We start from the raw sequence: 19,418 nt of genomic DNA on the forward strand, positions 1-19,418 counted from the left end.
GAGTCTCGCTCTGTCGCCCAGGCTGGAGTGCAGTGGCCGGATCTCTGCTCACTGCAAGCTCCGCCTCCCGGGTTCACGCCATTCTCCTGCCTCAGCCTCCCGAGTAGCTGGGACTACAGGCGCCCGCCACCTCGCCCGGCTAGTTTTTTGTATTTTTTTAGTAGAGACGGGGTTTCACCGTGTTAGCCAGGATGGTCTCGATCTCCTGACCTCGTGATCCGCCCGTCTCGGCCTCCCAAAGTGCTGGGATTACAGGCTTGAGCCACCACGCCCGGCCTTTTTTTTCTTTTTTAAGACAGTCTCACTCTTGCCCAGGCTGGAGCGCAAGGGCACAATCACAGCTCACCACAGCCTCAACCTCTCAGGCTCAGGTGATCCTCCCATCTCAGCCTCTCAGGTAGCAGGACTACAGGTGCGTGTCACCATGCCTGGTTAGTTTTTTTTTTCTTTTTTTTGAGACGGAGTCTCGCTCTGTCACTCAGGCTGGAGTGCAGTGGCGCGATCTCACCTCACTGTAAGCTCCGCCTCCTGAGTTCAAGTGATTCTCCTGCCTCAGCCTCCGAGTAGCTGGGACTACAGGCCACCACGCCTGGCTAATTTTTTGTATTTTTAGTAGAGATGGGGTTTCACCATGTTAGCCAGGATGGTCTCAATCTCCTGACCTCAAGCGATCCACCCACATCAGGTTCTCAAAGTGCTGGGATTACAGATGTGAGCCACCACACCTGGCCTTCATACCCTCTTGATGGACACTTGGGCTCTCTCCCTGGCTGGGTCACTCAATCAGTTGCTTTTAATTGTATTTAAATTTAATTTTGGTGCACACAATGAGATCTCTGTTACAGAATTCTTAGGTTAAAACTTAGTCACAGTGGCTGGGTGCAGTGGCTCACGCCTGTAATCGCAACACTTTGAGAGGTCGAGGCAGGCTGATCACCGGAGGCCAGGTGTTCGAGACCAGCTTGGGCAACATAGTGAGTCCTCCGTCTCTACTAAAAATACAAAAAAATTAGCCAGGCATGGTGGCATGCACCTGTAATCCCAGCTACTCTGGAGGCTGAAGCATGAGAATCTCTTGAACCTGGGAGGTGGAGGTTTCAGTGAACCAAGATCGTGTCACCGCACTCCAGTCTGGACAACAGAGCCAGACTCTGTCTCAAAAACAAAAACAAAAACAAGCAAACCTTATTCACAGATTATTATGGGACACCCAGTAGTAACCCCTGAGCTAGATGTGTCGTAGACTCCCAAGATGTTAACCTGAAGTCTGCCATACTGTGGCGAGACCTGCTTGTGTGCTAGAGAACAGACCCAAGCTGCCGAAAACCACCTGTACCATATCCTGCCCCATTTGTCCTCACCCAGCTTCTGGTAAATAATGTCCATTGAAAAATGCTGGTTGGGCTGACATGGTGGCCGAAGCGATAATGCCTCTCAGGAGCGTGCTGGGGGGTGGAGGTAGGAAAAGGAGGGCAGTGTGTGTTTTTTCTGACAGTCCCCTCAAAACTGCTGGTGGCTTGGTGCTGGAAGGCTGTCGCCTCAGCATGCTAGCTGAGCTGTGGTTTCTCTGAATGTTAATAACTTTCACTGTTTCGGCTTGAGTTTCCTCCTTGACATCACCAAATGAAAACATATGTCAGAGGTTTTGGGTTTCTGGTGCCAAATCCAAGTTGGTTTATCAGCCATCGCTCCCCGCCAGACAATGGAGGCTGTGTGCTGGGGCGGAGCTGCTTCCCCTTTGACATTGGCTCTTTTCTAAGAACCGAAAATAAGCAACGGAGGCTGTGACTTCACTTTTCTTGGAACTGCTTTACATTACCCCCAAAATGGAGAAAGCCCTCATTTAGCAGCTTTTGGATTGCCAAGTTCTCTAATTCTTTCTGTTGCATATTCTTGTAATGCTCAAGTTTTACTGACAAATTCTTCTGCACCAGGTGAAGCGGGAAGGGGAAGGAAGGACCATGTGTGAAGTAACTGAGTGCTTTCTTGCCTGGCCTGTGGGTGTGTGGTTTCATGGTTGAGGAGAAAAAGCACCTGGAAGACACACTGTGTGTGGAATGCCTTCCAGTTTCAAGGGTGACAACCCTGCGATCTGCAGGTCAGCAGATGTCCTTGGGCTGGCGTTGCTAAACATCAGGCTACAGCCAAAACTTACAGAGCAGCTGCCTGCTGCAAGGATAAGGAGAAAAATGCATTTTCAGTCATAATGACCTACATTTAGTAGATATTTTGGAGCCCGTGTGAAAGGACATCTTCAAGGGGCCTCTGCCTGCTTGCGATAAGGGAGACAGTGATGTTAGTTAAACCTGGGGTCCAGTCCTGGTCCTGCCCGTTCCTGTCTGACTTTGGCCTTGGAATTCAGTCTGTGAAGCGGAGACAATTCTTCCTTCAAAGGGTGGTAGCTGGTAAGTTCTTGGGAACGGAATTAGCTTTCCCCTCCTGAGAGTGGATCTCTGTAGACAGGCACACACGTTGTTCTGAAATCATCTCTTTCTATCTGTCCCTGTTGGAGGCGCTTCCAGTGACATCGTGATTGTGTCTTATTTATCTCAGTATCCCTGCCCAGCGTGGGGTCTTAAGTAACATACATGGGCATTCGGTCAATGTTAGGACTGGCTGGGTTTTAGGCTGGAAGACAGAGGAAATACACAAGCAAAGGCACAGTGTCTTAAATTTATACTTGGCCCACAGCAGTTTTCAGATGAAAGGAACCCCCTGCTTAGCAGGGCCTTTTGAATTGGCCCCCCTGTGTAGTTTATAGCAGGCCCAAGGGTGCTGGCTTGACTGTTGGGGAGTGCTGTTTAAGTACAGAGGAAAGACTTGGTAAGACATAAAAGGGTGGAGGAAAAGGAGTGAGACAACCGAGTCCAAAAAACGATTCATGTGGTTTGGACAGAATCTGAAATGAGAGTCCTTTGAGACTGACTGAACGTCTCTTGATAAAGAGTGCAAGTTCAGCTGGGCGCAGTGGCTCATGCCTGAAATTCCAGCACTTTGGGAGGCTGAGGCGGGCAGATCACCTGGGGTCAGGAGTTCAAGACCAGCCTGGCCAACATGGCGAAACTCCGTCTCGACTAAAAATACAAAAAATTAGCTGAGTGTGGTGATGTGTGCCTGTAATCCCAGCTTCTCAGGAGGCTGAGGCAGGAGAATCGCTTGAACCCAGGAGATGGAGGTTGCAGTGAGTGGAGATTGCGCCACTGCACTCCAGCCTGGGCAACAGAGCAAAACTCTGTGTCAAAAATAAAAAAATAAAAATAAAAGAATGCAAATTCAACTAAGAGTTAAGTGCCAGGGATTGTGCTAGAAGCCATCTCATGAGTTGCTTCATTTTACTGTCCCAGTACCCCTGGGAGGTCCGTTTCCCCTCTCCCCTTTCACAGCTGTGAAAACTGCTGCCACAGAGATGAAGTCCTTTTTCCAGGGGCATCTAGCTGGCAGCCGAAGAGCCAGGTGGTGAACCAGTAGGTGCCCCTTGTCGTTAAGGACACTGTTGTTGCGGGTGGCCGGGACCAGGCCCTTCCCCAGGGCAGCTCTTCCCCAGGGCAGCTCTGGGGGCTGATGGTCTCTACATGGGCGCTGGCCCCCTCTGCTGGTCTGTGCATGGAAAATGGGATGACAGCCAGTCACCAGAAAACAAGGGCATAGAATGGAGCAAAGGAACGAAATGGGGCCATGAGAAGCTTCACCCCTATCTACCCAGGAGTTCTGCTGATTATGGCCAAGCCGAGGTGGGGGTGGAGAGAGTGCTGGATTTGTCAGCCAGATGGATTCTGAGGGGCTTGCAGTGGACCAGCCCCACTGTTCATTCAGGGGATGACCTTGGGTGGGTTTTTGCCCTTACTTCTGATGTCCATAGAGAAGGGATGATGTGGGGTCAGAGAGGTTAAATAATTCGTCCGCATGACTGTTCACTGGGATCCAGTGCTTCAAAGTTCACTTTAGTGGCCTTTCCGTCGCCAAGCACCTGCTGGGTTCCAGACTCTGGATACGCGAGGTGAACGAGACACGTGGCTGCCCCTGTGCTCATGGTATCTTCTTGGACCTCCCATTCCTCCTTATCGTTCCGTTTAAGCCCGAGAAAGTCCCGTGCTTTTAAGAACGTGTGTGGTTAGATTGGGCTCACCTGGGTATCCAGGCTAATCTTCCCGTCCCAATGCCCTGACTAATCCCATCTGTCAAAGTCTTTTGCTACGTAAGGTAACATATTCAGAGGTTCTGGGGATTAGGGTGTGGACATCATTGTGTGGGGAGGGACATTCTGCCTACCTAGTCGGCCCTCCGGACCCCAGTGATGTGTGTTCATGCCAAACACAAAATACATTCACCCTGCCCCAAGGCCTCATCCCATTATAACATCAACTGAAGAGTCCCAGATCAACTCTAAATCTCGTCACCTAATCACCTCAATCTGGTACTGGGGAGGCTTTGGGTATGACCCATCCTGGGCAGTTCGTCTCCTTCTGTGAACCTGGAACTCACTAAACCAGTTACCAGGCCCTAAAGTGCAGTGGGCGGCCGCCCAGAGGAGCACAGTCCGGTTCTGTCCCTGATCCAAGGGACCTGAGATGTGCTATGGGCAAGAAAGATAAGGAAGAAACAATGAGGCTGTACACCCAGAAATACCAAACCACCACGCCTCCCTCCCTGCTGGTCACACAGGACAGGGAAAGAAGTTTCTCCAAAGGGCCTGTCAGCACCGAATTCCACGTCCTGTGAGTTTGGGAAGAGGCCAAGCTAGATGCCTTCCTCCAGCGGGTACTGCTCATTTTAGAAAGTGAGTCAGTCTGGGCGTGGCGGCTCACAGCTGTAACCCCAGCACTTTGGGTGGCCGAGGTGGGTGGATCACCTGAAGCCAGGAGTTTGTGACCAGCTTGGCCAACATGGCAAAACCCTGTTCCTACTAAAAATACAAAAATTAGCCAGGTGTGGTGGTGCACGCCTGTGGTCCCAGCTACTCGGGAGGCTGAGGCAGGAGAGTTACTTGAACCCAGGAGGCGGTGGTTGTGGTGAGCTGAGATCGTGCCACTGCACTCCAGCCTGGGTAACAGAAGAGACTGAGACTCTGTCTCAAGAAAAAAAAAGGAGAGTCAGTGGCTGCCCTGGGGTCTTCCATCGGACAGCTATGCGTTACTTCCGGTGAAGGTTTTCCCAGAGCACAGCTGAGCCTGCTCATCCTGGATGTAGGACTCAGTGTTGTCAAAAGTAGCTGATTATCAGCTCCACCTGGGTTGTTTTTAACCTGGTCCTACCCATATCTTTAATTAGGACCCACGTGCTGGGGGCTTAGGGAAGTCTAAGCTTTTAGAAAGCTCTCTGGTGAGTCTTGTCGTCAACTAGGCTTGGCAGCCACAGATCTACAGCTTCCTGGCCCAGAGACACCTGGGCCACAGGAGGGGTCAGAGCTGTCCGTGGCACTGGTTGTGAACTGGCGAAGGCTCCCTCGGGTGGGGATCCTGGAGCCCTGAGGACAAGGACCAAGGGGCCTACGCATGCCCCAGGCTTCTGAGGAGGAGAAGAAAGGAAGGATGGAAAAAGCCCACGTGGAGGAACAGGGCTGCTCTACCTCTTGGATGTCCAGGGCCATCTTGATGCTGGGCCGTTGCAAGGTAGTGATATCAAGTTCCCTTTTTAAAAAGTCCTGTGGCTGGGCGCAGTGGCTCACACCTATAATCCTAGCACTGTGGGAGGACAAAGTGGGCAGATCACCTGAGGTCAGGAGTTCCAGACCAGCCTGGCCAACATGGTAAAACCCCGTCTCTACTAAAAATACAAAAATTATCCGGGTGTGGTGGCAGGTTCCTGTAATCCCAGCTACTTGGGAAGCTAAGGCAGGAGAGTCTCTTCAACCCGGGAGGCAGAGCTTGCAGGGATCTGAGATGGCGCCACTGCACTCCAGCCTGGGCAACAGAACAAGACTGCATCTTGGGGGAAAAAAAAAGCGCTTTTACAGAAAACTACTAAGTAAACAATAGTGCAGTGGTACCTAAGTGACTGATGTTTGGATACTTTTTCTTGGTGTTCTAAAGTAGAGCTGCACTGTCTAATGTGATTGTCACCAGCGTCATGGAGCTGTGGAGTACTTGGAGTGTGCTGGTGTGACAGGCGGAGTTGCCAGACTTAGTAAATACAAGTTGAAGGTGCCTCCCTCTCCACCAGTGTGGGCTGTGCCAGTGACTTCCTTCCAGAATGGAAAGGGGGATCAAAGAGTAACTTTACAGTAGCGGAACCTGACAAACTGCCTCAGCCAGCTGGCCAAGGTTAATATCAAGCTATACATCACGTTAATAGCACACATAGGTAAGACACCTGAGGCCCTAGGAGGCCAGGACTTAAAAGCCTCAGATTCTACAGCCAGTCCTCTTCTCAGTGCCCTCACATGGCTCCTGCAGAGAGTAGGGACAGTGCCCTAAGGGGCCTTTGGGAGCTTTATGTGACCACATGAGGTCTCTTGGAGGCCTGGAGAGGCATTTGCAGACATGGTGTCTCCCATAGGTATGACAGCTGGGGTTGGTGCTAGAGACCTGTGGTCAGAGCCTGTAATGCCACGTCATGAATTGCCACAAACTTAGCAGCTTAAAAAACAATTGTATTAATATTTCACAGTTTCTGTGGGTCAGGGTCTGGCAGGGTATGGTTGGGTTCTCTGCTTAGGGCCTTGTTAGGCCAAAATCAAGTATCGGCCAGCTGAGTTCTCTTCAGGAGGCTCTGGAAAGGATCCAGAATGGGCATCCAGGCTCATCAGGCTGTTGGCAGAATTCAGTTCCTTGCAATTGTAGGGCTGAGGTCCCATTTCCTTGCTGGCTGTAAACTGGAGGCTCCTAGAGGTTCCCTTCATCTTCAGGAACAAGCCTTGAATCTGCCTCGTGCTCTCCAGCCTCTGATTTCCTGGGCCCGGGTTTAGAGAGGGCTCATGTGATTGGCTCAGGCCCTCTATCTTAAAGTCGAGTGATTTGGGACTTTACGTCTGCAAAATCACTGCAGAGCAACACCTAGATTCATGTTCGATTGAATGCCTGGGGGAAGGTGTATCCAACAGGGGTGGGAATCGGGTCTGTTCTGGGGAAGGGTTATCTCAGAATTCTGTCCACAAGGACCTGCCAGATGGAACAGCACAAGAGGGCTTCAGATCCAGACAGCATGGTTCCAATCTCAGCTTTACAACCACTCAATAAATGGTTTGGGACACACAGCCTCTTTGGGCTTCTGTTTCCTCACTTTGCAAAATTGGAGTAAGAACAACCTTGTTCGCCGGCCTGTAGTCCCAGCTACTCGGGAGGCTGAGGCAGGAGAATCACTTGAACCCAGGAGGCAGAGGTTGCAGTGAGCCAAGATGACACCACTGCACCCCAGCCTGGGTGACAAAGCAAGACTCCATCACACACACACACACAGACGCACACACAACAGCCTTGTTAATTTCATCCCCTGTGTTGATGCGCTGGCTGTAATTCCTGCTATTATTAGTCACTTGCTCCCAGAGCTGCCCTGCCCATTGCGAGAGCTCTTTTGTCTTTCTAGGTGGGAGAATCGTGTTTCCCCTGCCTTTACCACATTCTCCGCCTCTCTGGCTGGGGTCATGGTCCTTTAAGGAGAGTGAGAGCATTGACTTCGGGATCTAGGGCTCCCCAGTTTGGCGGCTGGCCCTGGCTTGGCATGAGAAATAAATGTCAGTGGGAAAAATCTTTTTAAAGATATATGTATGTAGTAAAATGCATATCCAAACACAAACGTCGTTGCGCGTGTTGATGTGTCTTAAGAAACCCGGGGTAGGGAAGTTTGGTAGGTGGAAGTTATTTTCCATCTCCTTTCTCATTGCATGGTGCATGGAAGATGAGATTTTGGCTTTAGCATTTCGCTGTGAGTGTCCTGTTTATTTCATGGTCATGGGCCTTTAGTACCAAATTTACTTGAAAACCTTGTGAAATTATTTATACAGAAAGAAAGAATGAGGAATCATGGGTAATGGGAAAGCAACCAGCCAGTTTTGCAAAAATTCCAACATGAGTGATTTATGACTAATTGGAAAAACATGTCTCTTCTCAGTTGACTTAATCCTTTTTGTTGCGCTGGGTGCCATAAGCATTCTCAGAAGGTTTAAGGAGCATAATCAGCTCCCAAGTTAGTCTGCACAGTGACAAAAAAGGACAAAGGGCTCTGCCTGCATCTGAGGGTCCTTCGGTCACGGCCAGCTCTGTCTCGGGGAAGGAACAAAGACCCTGTCTGTCATCAACCTTCCTGGTTAAGGCAAGGGAATGGGTTTGGGACAGTAGAGTGTGGGCACTTGTTCTGGCTGGAAACTTAGCCTTCAAAACAAGATTCCAGAGGCAGAGTTTGAGACCCAAACAGGAAAAGGACATGCCCAGTGTTGAAGTACTCAGAGCGGAGGGGTCCCGAACCGTTTGATTATAAGCACAGTGTTGGGTCCTTACGCACTTTTACAAAGTTGTTTTCAGAGATGCGGAAGTCGTTGGTCCCCACTTTCTCTTCCTCATTGGAGTTCCCTGGAAAAGAGTGTTCCCAGGGACAGATGATGTGATGGGGCCACAGCCCCACCAGTGTCCTTAAGAGGGAAACCTGTCAGCAGAGGGGACCTCAGCCCGGGCTCATCACATGGGCTATGCTAGGCCAGGATCTGCAGAAACCAATAGCCTGCCCTTAAAGCTCCCAAGTCAGACCCGGTCGGTCATGGTCCTGGCTTCACTAGCCAGTCTCAGTCCCTGGCTTCATCTCTTGGGGCCAACGCGATGTTGTTTGTGAGATGGAGAGAATGGCATTGCCCCTACCCCCACCAGGGTGGCTTCAGGATGAAATTCAGCACAGGAAGCACCCTCCCCCACCCCCATGGACCAAGAGGTGATACTATTAGAGTTATATGGGTTTGTGGTTTCCCCTTACTGTCTCCACTTCCTTCCTGAAACCCTGAAAGAGGCTTCGCAGGAAAGGAAGGGTCTTTCAGATGCCTGAGTGCAGCTGGGAATGGCTGTCCCCAGTTAGCCAGGCTGGTTGGAGCCCAGGGTGATTTGGCTGGGTTGTGGGTTTGAACCACCAGAGCCACTGAGGCATAACTGGCCCACTGCCGAGTGCTGCCAGCCATCCTACAAACGCCGCCATGGCTCATCCCTGGGAGACGCTCCAGCATTGAACAAAAGGGTTGCTGGGTCTTGTCCTGATCAGGACAGGCCACTCTAGAGTGATCTATCGTCATACTGTAAGGACAGATCTGGGTCCTGTGCCTCCCAGGGACCCTGAACCCAGAATACACATGACAGGGCCCCAGCCCATGGGCACTGGCCCCTTGTTAGTATTAATTATGCACTTACGTGAAATGCACCTGCTCTTGAAGAGTGGGACAGCCAATGATTAAAATAGTTGAGGGCAGGTCACCAGGCTGTTTCAGGCTCCATTAAGAAATGACTCTGAGAGGGTTACTTGAGAGCAAGGGAAGGGTCTTCCTGTTTCAGGGGCTCTGTGCCTGGCCAACATCCCCCTGACTCTTGTTTTGTTTTGTTTTGAGATGGAGTCTCGCTTTGTCACCCATGCTGGAGTGCAGTGTTGCAATCTCAGCTCACTGCAACCTCCGCCTCCCAGGTTCACACCATTCTCCTGCCTCAGCCTCCTGAGTAGCTGGGACCACGGGCATGTGTCACCACTCCTGGCTAACTTTTTGAATTTTTAGTGGAGACACAGTTTCACTGTGTTAGCCAGGATGGTCTCAATCTCCTGACCTCGTGATCCACCCACCTCGGCCTCCCAAAATGCTGGGATTACAGGCGTGAGCCACCAGCCAGTGCCTTATTTTACAGAAACCCCAGCCTACTCCAGCCACCCAAGAACGTTCATTAAGTGGCTTTGAAGTAGGAATAGCTACTTAATTTGCAGGGATCAGCACAAAATGAAAATAATTTTCAAAAATTAAGATTCAAGATGTTAACAGCAGAGCATTCAAGCAAGCACTGGGGACCCTTCTGAGCACAGGGCCCTGGCTGTACAGTTTGCACATAGCCCAGGTCTGGAGAGAGTGCAAGGCAGACAGCTGGCTTGCAGCATGTGAGTGAACTGAGTCACCCTGCCCTTTGTGGGAGTTGATGTACATCTTTTCTAGGCTGTTGGCCTGGGCAGGGCTGATGACGTGAGCGGGGCTTGCCCTGGTCTGGACTGCATGTGATACACTGCAATAAGTTGAAGGGAGGGGGATTGGAGTAGGGTGCTCCAGGCAGCATCATCTCTGTACAACAGGAAGTCCCTGAGCTTGGACACATGACTTGATCACCTGTCACAAGGTTCAATGTGAAACCCAGAAAGCCAGGCAATGATGCATTGAAACTGTTACTACCCAAGTTTAATGGCATTTTCCAATACCATTAAAAACTTTTGACCAGGTGCAGTGGCTCACGTCTATAATCCCAGCACTTTGGGAGGCCGAGGCGGGCAGATCATGAGGTCAGGAGATCTAGACCATCCTGGCTAACACGGTGAAACCCCGTCTGTACTAAAAATACAAAAAATTAGCCAGGCATAGTGGCGGGCCCCTGTAGTCCTAGCTACTTGGGAGGCTGAGGCAGGAGAATGGTGTGAACCTGGAAGGTGGAGCTTGCAGTGAGCCGAGATCATGCCACTGCACTCCAGCCTGGGTGACACAGCAAGACTCTGTCTCAAAAAACAAAACAAACAAAAAAACCAAAAACAAAACAACCAACTTTTTTATAGATATGATGTCTCGGTGTGTTGGCCAGGCTGATCTTCAACTCTTGGTCTCAAGTGATCCTCCTGCCTCGGCCTCCCAAGGTGTTGGAATTACAGTCATGAGCCACTGCGCCTGGCCTCCAACACAATTTTTAAAATTTTGATATGTCTGTGATTTTGGATTATACCTGTTTTGTTACTTCCGTTACAGAAAACTGACCTGGCTGGGTGCCGTGGCTCATGCCTGTAATCCCAGCACTTTGAGAGGCCGAGGTGGGCGGATCACTTGAGATCGGGAGTTTTAGACCATCCCGGCCAACATGGTGAAACACCGTCTATACTAAAAATAAAAAATTAGCCAGGCATGGTGGCGGGTGCCTGTAATCCCAGCTACTCAGAGGCTGAGGCAGGAGAATCACTGGAAGCCGTGAGACAGAGATTACAGTGAGCTGAGATCGTGCCACTACACTCCAGCCTGGGCCACAGAACAAGACTCTGTCTCCAAAAAAAAAAAAAAAAAAAAAAAATAGAACACTGAACTTACCTTACTAACCATGAGTGTACAAGGAGAAACCAAATCAGGGTGAAATAATTTGTGCCTTGTTTTCTTTGCCTTTGACTTTCAGCCCCGTGCATTCCTGCAAATGCTTTGCACCTGGCAAACCTTATGAAGACCTTAACTTTTCTGTTTTAAGTGAGATTTCCAAGCGAATTTAAGTTGTGTGGCAAAGGACACTCCCTTTACTGGAGAGCAATTGGTATCTGAAGAGAATGAGGTAGAGGTTGCTAAGGAAACCCCTGTTTGCAATGTTTGGTTTACATAAATGATTGATGAAGAAGAAGAATAAGTTTATTCTTTCTTCCGGATGGTAAACTGGAAGGGAAGCATGTTAGTGGGTAAAGTGAGTCATGGGCCATGGGAGGCTCAGATGGAACAGGGCTCTGGGATGCCTCTCTCTCTCTCTTTTCACTTGGGACCCCTTTCTAATTTACCTACCAAGCCTCAAAAGACAAAGCCCTCTAATCTGTTTAGGCAGGAACAGAAACAATTCCTCTGGGTGGATGGGTAGGGGAGGGAAGGAGGAAGTTTGCGGAAACTGAAAGATAACTTTTTTGGGGGGAGAGGGAGAAATCTCTTATTTAATTAGAAAACCAAAATATCATTTGTAATGCCTTCCTTCTCCTACTAGTCTCAAGAAATTGATATGTAATTCACATACCACAAAATGCAGCACTTTAAAGTGTGCCATTCTCTGGTGGTTTTTGTTTGTTTTTGAGATGGAGTCTCACTCTGTCACCCAGGCTGGAGTGCAATGGCGGGATCTCGGCTTACTGCAACCTGCGCCTCCTGGATTCAAGCCATTCTTCCGCCTCAGGCTCCCGAGTAGCTGGGGTTACAGGCACCCGCCATCATGCCTGGCTAAGTTTTGTATTTTTTGTAGAGATGAGGTTTCACCTGTTGGGCAGGCTGGTCTTGAACTCCTGACCTCAGGTGATCTGCCTGCCTCGGCCTTCCAAAGTGCTGGGATTACAGGCGTGAACCACTGTGCTTGGCCTTTCCCTGGTGTTTAGCGTATTCACACAGTGGTACAACCGTCACCACTAGCTATTTCGAGAACACTTCATCACCCTAAAAGAAATGCCATACCCGTTAGCAGTCAACCCCACAATCCTCCCATCCCCCTCAGCTCTTGTAATCACAAATGTACTTTCTGTCTATACGGATTTGTCTGTTTTGGACTTTTCGTTCCAATGTAATTGTGCAATATGTAGCATTTCGTGTCTGGCTTTTGGCACTCAGCATAGTGGGTTTTTAAAATTTTTGTTGTTGTTTTGAGACAGTCTTGCTCAGTCACCCAGGCTGGAGTGCAGTGGCACTATTTTGGCTCACTGCAACCTCTGCCACCCTGGTTCAAGCGAGTCTCCTGCCTCAGCCTCCCAAGTAGCTAGGATTATAAGCACCTGCCACCATGCCCAGCTAATATTTGTATTTTTAGTAGAAATGGGGTTTCAACATGTTGGCCAGGCTGGTCTTGAACTCCTGGCCTCAAGTGAGCCACCTGCCTCAGCCTTCCAAAGTGCTGGGATGACAGGCGTGAGCCACCACGCCTGGCTCAGCCTGGTATTTTCAATATCCATTCATGTTATGGCCTGTGTCAGTACTTCATCCCTTTTTATGACTGACTCCTTTTAATGACATAATATTCCATCATATGGATAGACCACATTTGGTTTCTCCACTCATTGGTGGATATCCGGACTTTTGGTTGTTTTGCCTAATTTTTGGCAAAAGGGACTTGTTGACACCTAATGGGAACTGCAGGAGTCGCAAAGCTGGGCCTTGGTTTTGGGGAAGACTTAACCCAGAAGTTAGGGAAAGGATAGCACCGTATTTGATGTTCCTCATGAAAAACGCCATTTTCTGCGGTGGTAGTTGTGTTGTACAGGATGGTCTCAAACTCCTGAGCTCAAGTGATCTGCCCACCTCAGACTCCCAAAGTGCTGAGATTGCAGGAGTGAGCCGCTGCACCAACCCCATTTTCTGAGTTTTTAATTGTTCAATCAAAAAAGTAGGAAGCCCTCATATTATCTGTTTATCTGATGTTAATAGAGCTTTTTTATAATTAATGTTTACATAGATATCTTTTTTCATCCTGTTTTCATCTTATCTGTGTTTTTGTATGTAAAGTGTGCCTCTTCTACATGTTATATGTGTGGGTCATGTTTCTGTTTGTGTTTTTTTAAATTTAGTCTCACTAGCTCACTTTCACTTGGAGTGTTTAGTTCACTTTCTTTTTTTTTTTTTTTTTTTTTTTTTTTTTTGAGACGGAGTCTCGTTCTGTCGCCCAGGCTGGAGTGCAGTGGCCGGATCTCAGCTCACTGCAAGCTCCGCCTCCCGGGTTTACGCCATTCTCCTGCCTCAGCCTCCCGAGTAGCTGGGACTACAGGCGCCCGCCACCTTGCCCGGCTAGTTTTTGGTATTTTTTAGTAGAGACAGGGTTTCACCGTATTAGCCAGGATAGTCTCGATCTCCTGACCTCGTGATCCGCCCGTCTCAGCCTCCCAAAGTGCTGGGATTACAGGCTTGAGCCACCATGCCCGGCAGTTCACTTTCATTCAATGGAATTTCTAATGTATGCTATTTGTGGTTTTTTTTTTTTTTTGGACAGAATCATGCTCTGTCACCCAGGCTGGAGTGTGCGTTGGCATGATCTTGGCTCACTGCAACCTCTGCACCCCTCCCCCGGTCCCAGGTTCAAGTGATCCTCCCACCTTAGTCTCCGACTAGCTGGGATTGCAGGTGTGCGGCACTGCACCTGGCTAATTTTTAAAAAATATTTTTGGTAGGGAGCCAGTGCGCCCGGCCTATTTCTCTCATCTTTGTTTTTTGTTCCTCCTTTCCTGCCTTCTTTTGGATTAATGGAGGGATTCTTCACATTTCCTTTCATCTCTGTTGACTTTTGACTACACCTTTTTTGCTGAATGTTTTTAGTTGTATATTTTTTCTGTAGCGATTGTTCTAGGGATTACAACAGACACCCTAACTTTTCACAGTGCACCTGCGGTGCTTATGACACCACTTGGGCAATAAGGCAGTCAAAAGGAATGAAGCCCAGACATGAGCCACACATGGCTGAGCCTCAAACTTTATGCCAAGTCCAAGCAGCCAATCACAAAGGCCCACATATTGTATGATTCCATTTATATGAAATGTCCAGAATGGAAAAATCCAGAGAGACAGGGAGCAGATTACTGCTTACCCAGTGCTGGGGAGGAAGGAAGAATTGGGAGGGGTGATGACTAAGGATAACAGGGTTCCTTGCTGGGGAAATGAAAATGTTCTAAAATCAATTGAATTGTGGTGATGGATGCACCATTCTGTAAGTATACAAAGAGCCACTTATTTTTATCTCTCTACCTACCTACCTACCTACCTACGTATCTATCTATCTAGGAGACAGTCTCATTCTGTTGCCCAGGCTGGAGTGCAGTGGCACGATCTTGGCTCACTGTAACCTCTGCCTCCTGGGTTCAGGAGATTCTCCTGCCTCAGCCTCTTGAGTAGCTGGGATCACAGGTGTGCACCACCATGCCTGGCTAATTTTTGTTTGTTTGAGATGGAGTCTTGCTCTGTTGCCCAGGCTGGAGGGCAGTGGCACGATCTTGGCTCACTGTAACCTCTGCCTCCTGGGTTCAAGCGATTCTCCTGCCTCAGCCTCTGAGTAGCTGGGATTACAGGCGCCCACTACCACACTCAGCTAATTTTTTTTGTACTTTTAGTAGAGATAGGGTTTCACCATGTTGGCCAGGCTCGTCTCGAACTCCTGACCTCAGGTGATCCACCTGCCTTGGCCTACCAAAGTGCTGGGATTACAGACGTGAGCCACCGTGTCTAGCCCCATAAGGTAGATTTATATTCACCTTTTAAGAAACTGCCAAAATGTCTTTTGGAGTGGCCATGCCGCCATGTTCTCCCCAGCGTGGGTGAAGGCTCCATTTCCACACACCCGCGCTTGATATTGATGCGACATCTTTTTAATGTTGAGCGTTTCTGGATAACACATGCAGCGTGGCTTTCTTTTGCATTCAAAGTGTTTCATATCCCTCGGCAGCATTTGAAAGATTTCTTCATATGGATTGTGTGTGTATATTTTTGCACATTTATTTCTGAGAGTTTTGTTTTTTGGGAGTGTGCTGTTGCAAATAGGATGTTTTCTTCTGTTAACTTTTCTAACTGCTTGTTTGTACATAGGAAGACTGTTTGAGGCCAGGCTTGGTGGCTCACGCCTATAATCCTAGCACTTTGGGAGACTGAGGCAGAAGGACTGCTCGAGCCCAAGGGTTTGAGACCAGCCTGGGCATCATAGTAAGACCCCGTCTCTATGTTTTTTTTTTTTTCGAGACAGGGTCTTTCTCTATCGCCCAGGCTGAAGTGCAGTAGTGCACTACCGGTTCACTGCAACCTCCATGTCCCAGGTTCAAGCAATTCTCGTGCCTCAGCCTTCAATTCAATACTCGTGCCTCTGGTATTACAGGTATGTGCCACCACGCCCGGCTAATTTTTGTATTATTAGTAGAGATGGGGTTTTGCCATGTTGGCCAGGCTGGTATCAAACTCCTGGCCTCAAGCAATCCGCCTCCCTTGGCTTCCCAAAGCGCTGGGATTACAGGTGTGAGCTGTGCCCGGCCCCATCTCTGTATTTTAAAAATTAAGAAAAAGGAAGGCTGGTTAGTGTGTTACTTTTGTACCTAACTCCTTAGCAAAATCTGCCTCCTTTTTAAGAGTAAATATAATTATTTCACCTCCTGGTTTTTTCTTAAATGACTTACTTTCCTCCTTGCCTAGTTTCATCAGCTAGGGCCTCCAAAATAATTGTGGCAACAGAGGGCATTCTTTTGTTCTGAAGGTTAATGGAAGCTTCTATTGCTTCCATCCCCTCCAAAGATGCTGGGCTTTGGCTTGATAGGTGTGTGTCTGGGTGTAATTTCCTTTATCGTGTGTAATTTAAGGAAGTATCCCTCTTTCTAATTTGATAAGTTTTTAAAATAAGTTTTGTAGTAAATTTTGTCAAATGCCTTTTCAACATCTACGATGATTGATTTTTCTTTTAGCATATTAATATAAATGAAATTAGGCCGGGCGTGGTGGCACATGCCTGTAATCCTAGCACTTTGGGAGGCCGAGGCGGGCAGATCACAAGATGAGGAGATCAAGACCATCCTGGCTAACATGGTGAAACCCTGTCTCTACTAAAAATACAAAAAATTAGCCAGGCGTGGTGGCAGGCGCCTGTAGTCCCAGCTACTCTGGAGACTGAGGCAGGAGAATGGAGTGAACCCAGGAGGCGGAGCTTGCAGTGAGCCTGGATTGTACCACTGCACTCCAGCTGGAGCAACAGAGCGAGACTCCATCTCAAAAAATATATATATATAATGAAATTAAAAGATGTTCTAATTTTGAACTCTCCTTGTCACACTGTACAAGTCTCACTTGGTTTAGATCACTTTTTTTTTTTTTTTTTTTTTTTTTGAGACGGAGTCTTGCTCTGTTGCCCAGGCTGGAGTGCAGTGGCTGGATCTCAGCTCAGTGCAAGCTCCGCCTTCCGGGTTCACGCCATTCTCCTGCCTCAGCCTCCCGAGTAGCTGGGACTACAGGCGCCCACTACCATGCCTGGCTAATTTTTTTTTTTATTATTATTTTTTAGTAGAGATGGAGTTTCACCCTGTTAGCCAAGATGATCTTGATCTCCTGACCTTGTGATCTGCCCGCCTCAACCTCCCAAAGTGCTGGGATTACAGGTGTGAGCCACTGCGCCTGGCCAGTTTTAGGTCACTTTTTTTTCAGGCCCCAGTGGGGTTTATTTGGTAATACTGTATTTTGGATTTTCTTACATTGATTTGTATGTAAACGTCTTCCCTTGTTTTGTTTTAGAGATAGGGCCTTGCTCGGGTGCCCAGGCTGGAGTGCAGTGGTATGATCATAGTTTATTGTAATTTCGAACTCCTGGGCTCAAGTGGTCCTCCTGCCTCAGCCTCCTAGGTAGCTGGGACTACAGGCACGAGCCACCACGCCTGGCTAATGATGAAATTTTTTTAGAGACAGAGTCTTGCTATGTTGTCCAGGCTGGAGTTCAGTGTACATTGTAGATATAAATATTTATTGGTCTTTCTACTGGAATCATTCCCTCTCCCATCTGTTTCAAATCCATGCACAAGTACTCCACCCACACCCCCCAGCTGCAAAGTATTGATGTTGTCCAACCTGCCTTGAGAAGGGAGAACTGTTTCCCTCTTTGTATGTCTGCTGGTGTCCAGGCTGCTGCTGTGTTTTTGGTAAATACTTGACCCACAGAGTGTGGGAGGCAGGCAGGGAAGAAGGGTTCTGCATTTCCTTTCTGGACCAGAAATGATGGATCCATCAAGCATATTGAGAAACCAACAGGTCAGGTGGCTGCACACGCTAGTTGGCATCTGACTCTGAATTGCTCAGGGGCCCCTGCATACCAGTGATTTGCTTTTCTTTTATTGCAAAAGCAGAAGTGGGGGTTGATTGAGCTTGGGCAGCCTTGGGAAGCAGACAAGCCCGCATCAGCGCCATCCTGGCCGTTTGTAGGTTGTATGACCTTGGGGGAATCTTCTCAACTCTCTGAGCCTTTGTTTCTTCTCTCATTAAGTAGGGATCATCCATTCCTCATTGGACTATTATAAGGCCTAAGATCAAACATCTTTTTTTTTTTTTTTTTGAGATGGAGTCTCGCTCTGTCGCCAGGCTGGAGTGCAGTGGCGCCATCTCGACTCACTGCAGTCTCTGCCTTCCAGGTTAAAGCAATTCTCAGCCTCAGCCTCCCAGGTAGCTGGGATTACAGGCGCCTGCCACCACGCCCAGCTAATTTATTTATTTATTTATTTTGTATTTTTAGTAGCGATGACGTTTCACCATCTTGGCCAGGCTGGTCTTGAACTCCCAACCGTGTGATCCACCCGCCTCGGCCTCCCAAAGTGCTGAGATTACAGGCGTGAGACACCATGCCTGGCCCCCAGATCAAACATCTTTCAAGGCACTTGGAGAAGTGCCTGGGCTCTGGGGTCTTTAGGCTGTAACCATAGCAAAACACTTAAATCACAGCTGCTCTCCCTTCTCTTTTCCCTGTGGGAATGTGGAGGACCAACCTTCTCCTTCCGATTCACCCCGGAGTTCTTTCTTCTAAACTTCATCTGGCACCTGCTGTGCTGTGCAGGGACTCATTGTGGGGGGAGGGGAAAGGGAAGGGGGTGTGGGGCAGAGGTCAGGGATGGTCAAGTCTGGCCTTCAGCTTGCCTCAGTCCCCGTGGCTGATGCCTTGCCCTTTACTCTGGAATCTGGACGCTACACCCTCCTACCACAGGCTCAGTGCAGAGAGGGCTCGAGGGTGCCCCCTATCGGTGAGCAGATTCTGTAGCCGCCCACACCTCCCCATCTCTTAAGTGGATGATCAGCCCCAGTAATCCAGAGACACGTTCTTGGATTCTGCCAGCTTTATTTTTCAGTTGAAAACTCAAAGGAAAAAGTTATATCCCCAAAGAAAGTAAAAAACTTCCAATGCTGTAGCCTGGGGGCCTGAGTTCACAGGTACCCCTACCAAAGCAGAGGCCCTCCCCAGAGCCTCCTAAAGCATTCCGTCCCAGTGTGTCTACCCCAGAGAGAGAAGCTCCCTACCTGCGCTTCTGATTAACGGGCTTGGGGCCATCAGTTCCCCTCAAGGAAGCTCCTGCCTCAGAAGACCCCTGGATCAGGCAGGGAAAACCAGTACCAAACTGCTGAGGATCTGGCTTCGTGTCCCCCACCACACAGTCAGTGTTCTGAAGCGGCTTCCCAGATGGCTGTTGAATAAGTGAGTAAATATCTTGGGCATGAACAGGGGCCAGGTGGAGTTTTCTCTGCAGAGCTGATACTCGCTGGCTACACTGTCTCCTGGTTTACAGTGGAGGTGTGGAGGAAGGGGGAGAATTACCCAGACCAGTGGGAGAGTTTCCCCCAGAAGTGTTTTTGAGCCCAGTGGCAGGGAGCTCTTGTTCCCTGCATTTGAAGCACGTGCTGTTCTGAGTTTCCCGGCATTCCATGCTGGTTATTCTGTCCCAGCCATGAATCTTGCCCTTGCCAAGGAACTAGAATTGGAGTAGAGGTGAAGGGGTTTGAAGTCTTTGGCAGCCTAATGCTGGCTTGGATGAAATCTCAAACTGTAAAGGAGAGA

General features: G+C 48.9%; 1 protein-coding gene across 1 annotated transcript in view; it reads right to left on the minus strand.

Moving 5' to 3' along the window:
• Positions 1 to 18,474: 18,474 nt before the first annotated feature.
• Positions 18,475 to 19,418, minus strand: part of LOC103228356 (uncharacterized) — a 146,966-nt gene continuing 146,022 nt past the window's right edge. Inside the window, 1 exon segment of the mRNA XM_073015699.1 lies at positions 18,475 to 19,404. Within this exon segment, the coding sequence (XP_072871800.1) occupies positions 19,400 to 19,404 (5 nt within the window). The 3' untranslated portion in view covers positions 18,475 to 19,399.

This window comes from Chlorocebus sabaeus, chromosome 5 (assembly GCF_047675955.1).
Source record: "Chlorocebus sabaeus isolate Y175 chromosome 5, mChlSab1.0.hap1, whole genome shotgun sequence".
Taxonomy (NCBI): Eukaryota; Metazoa; Chordata; class Mammalia; order Primates; family Cercopithecidae; genus Chlorocebus; species Chlorocebus sabaeus.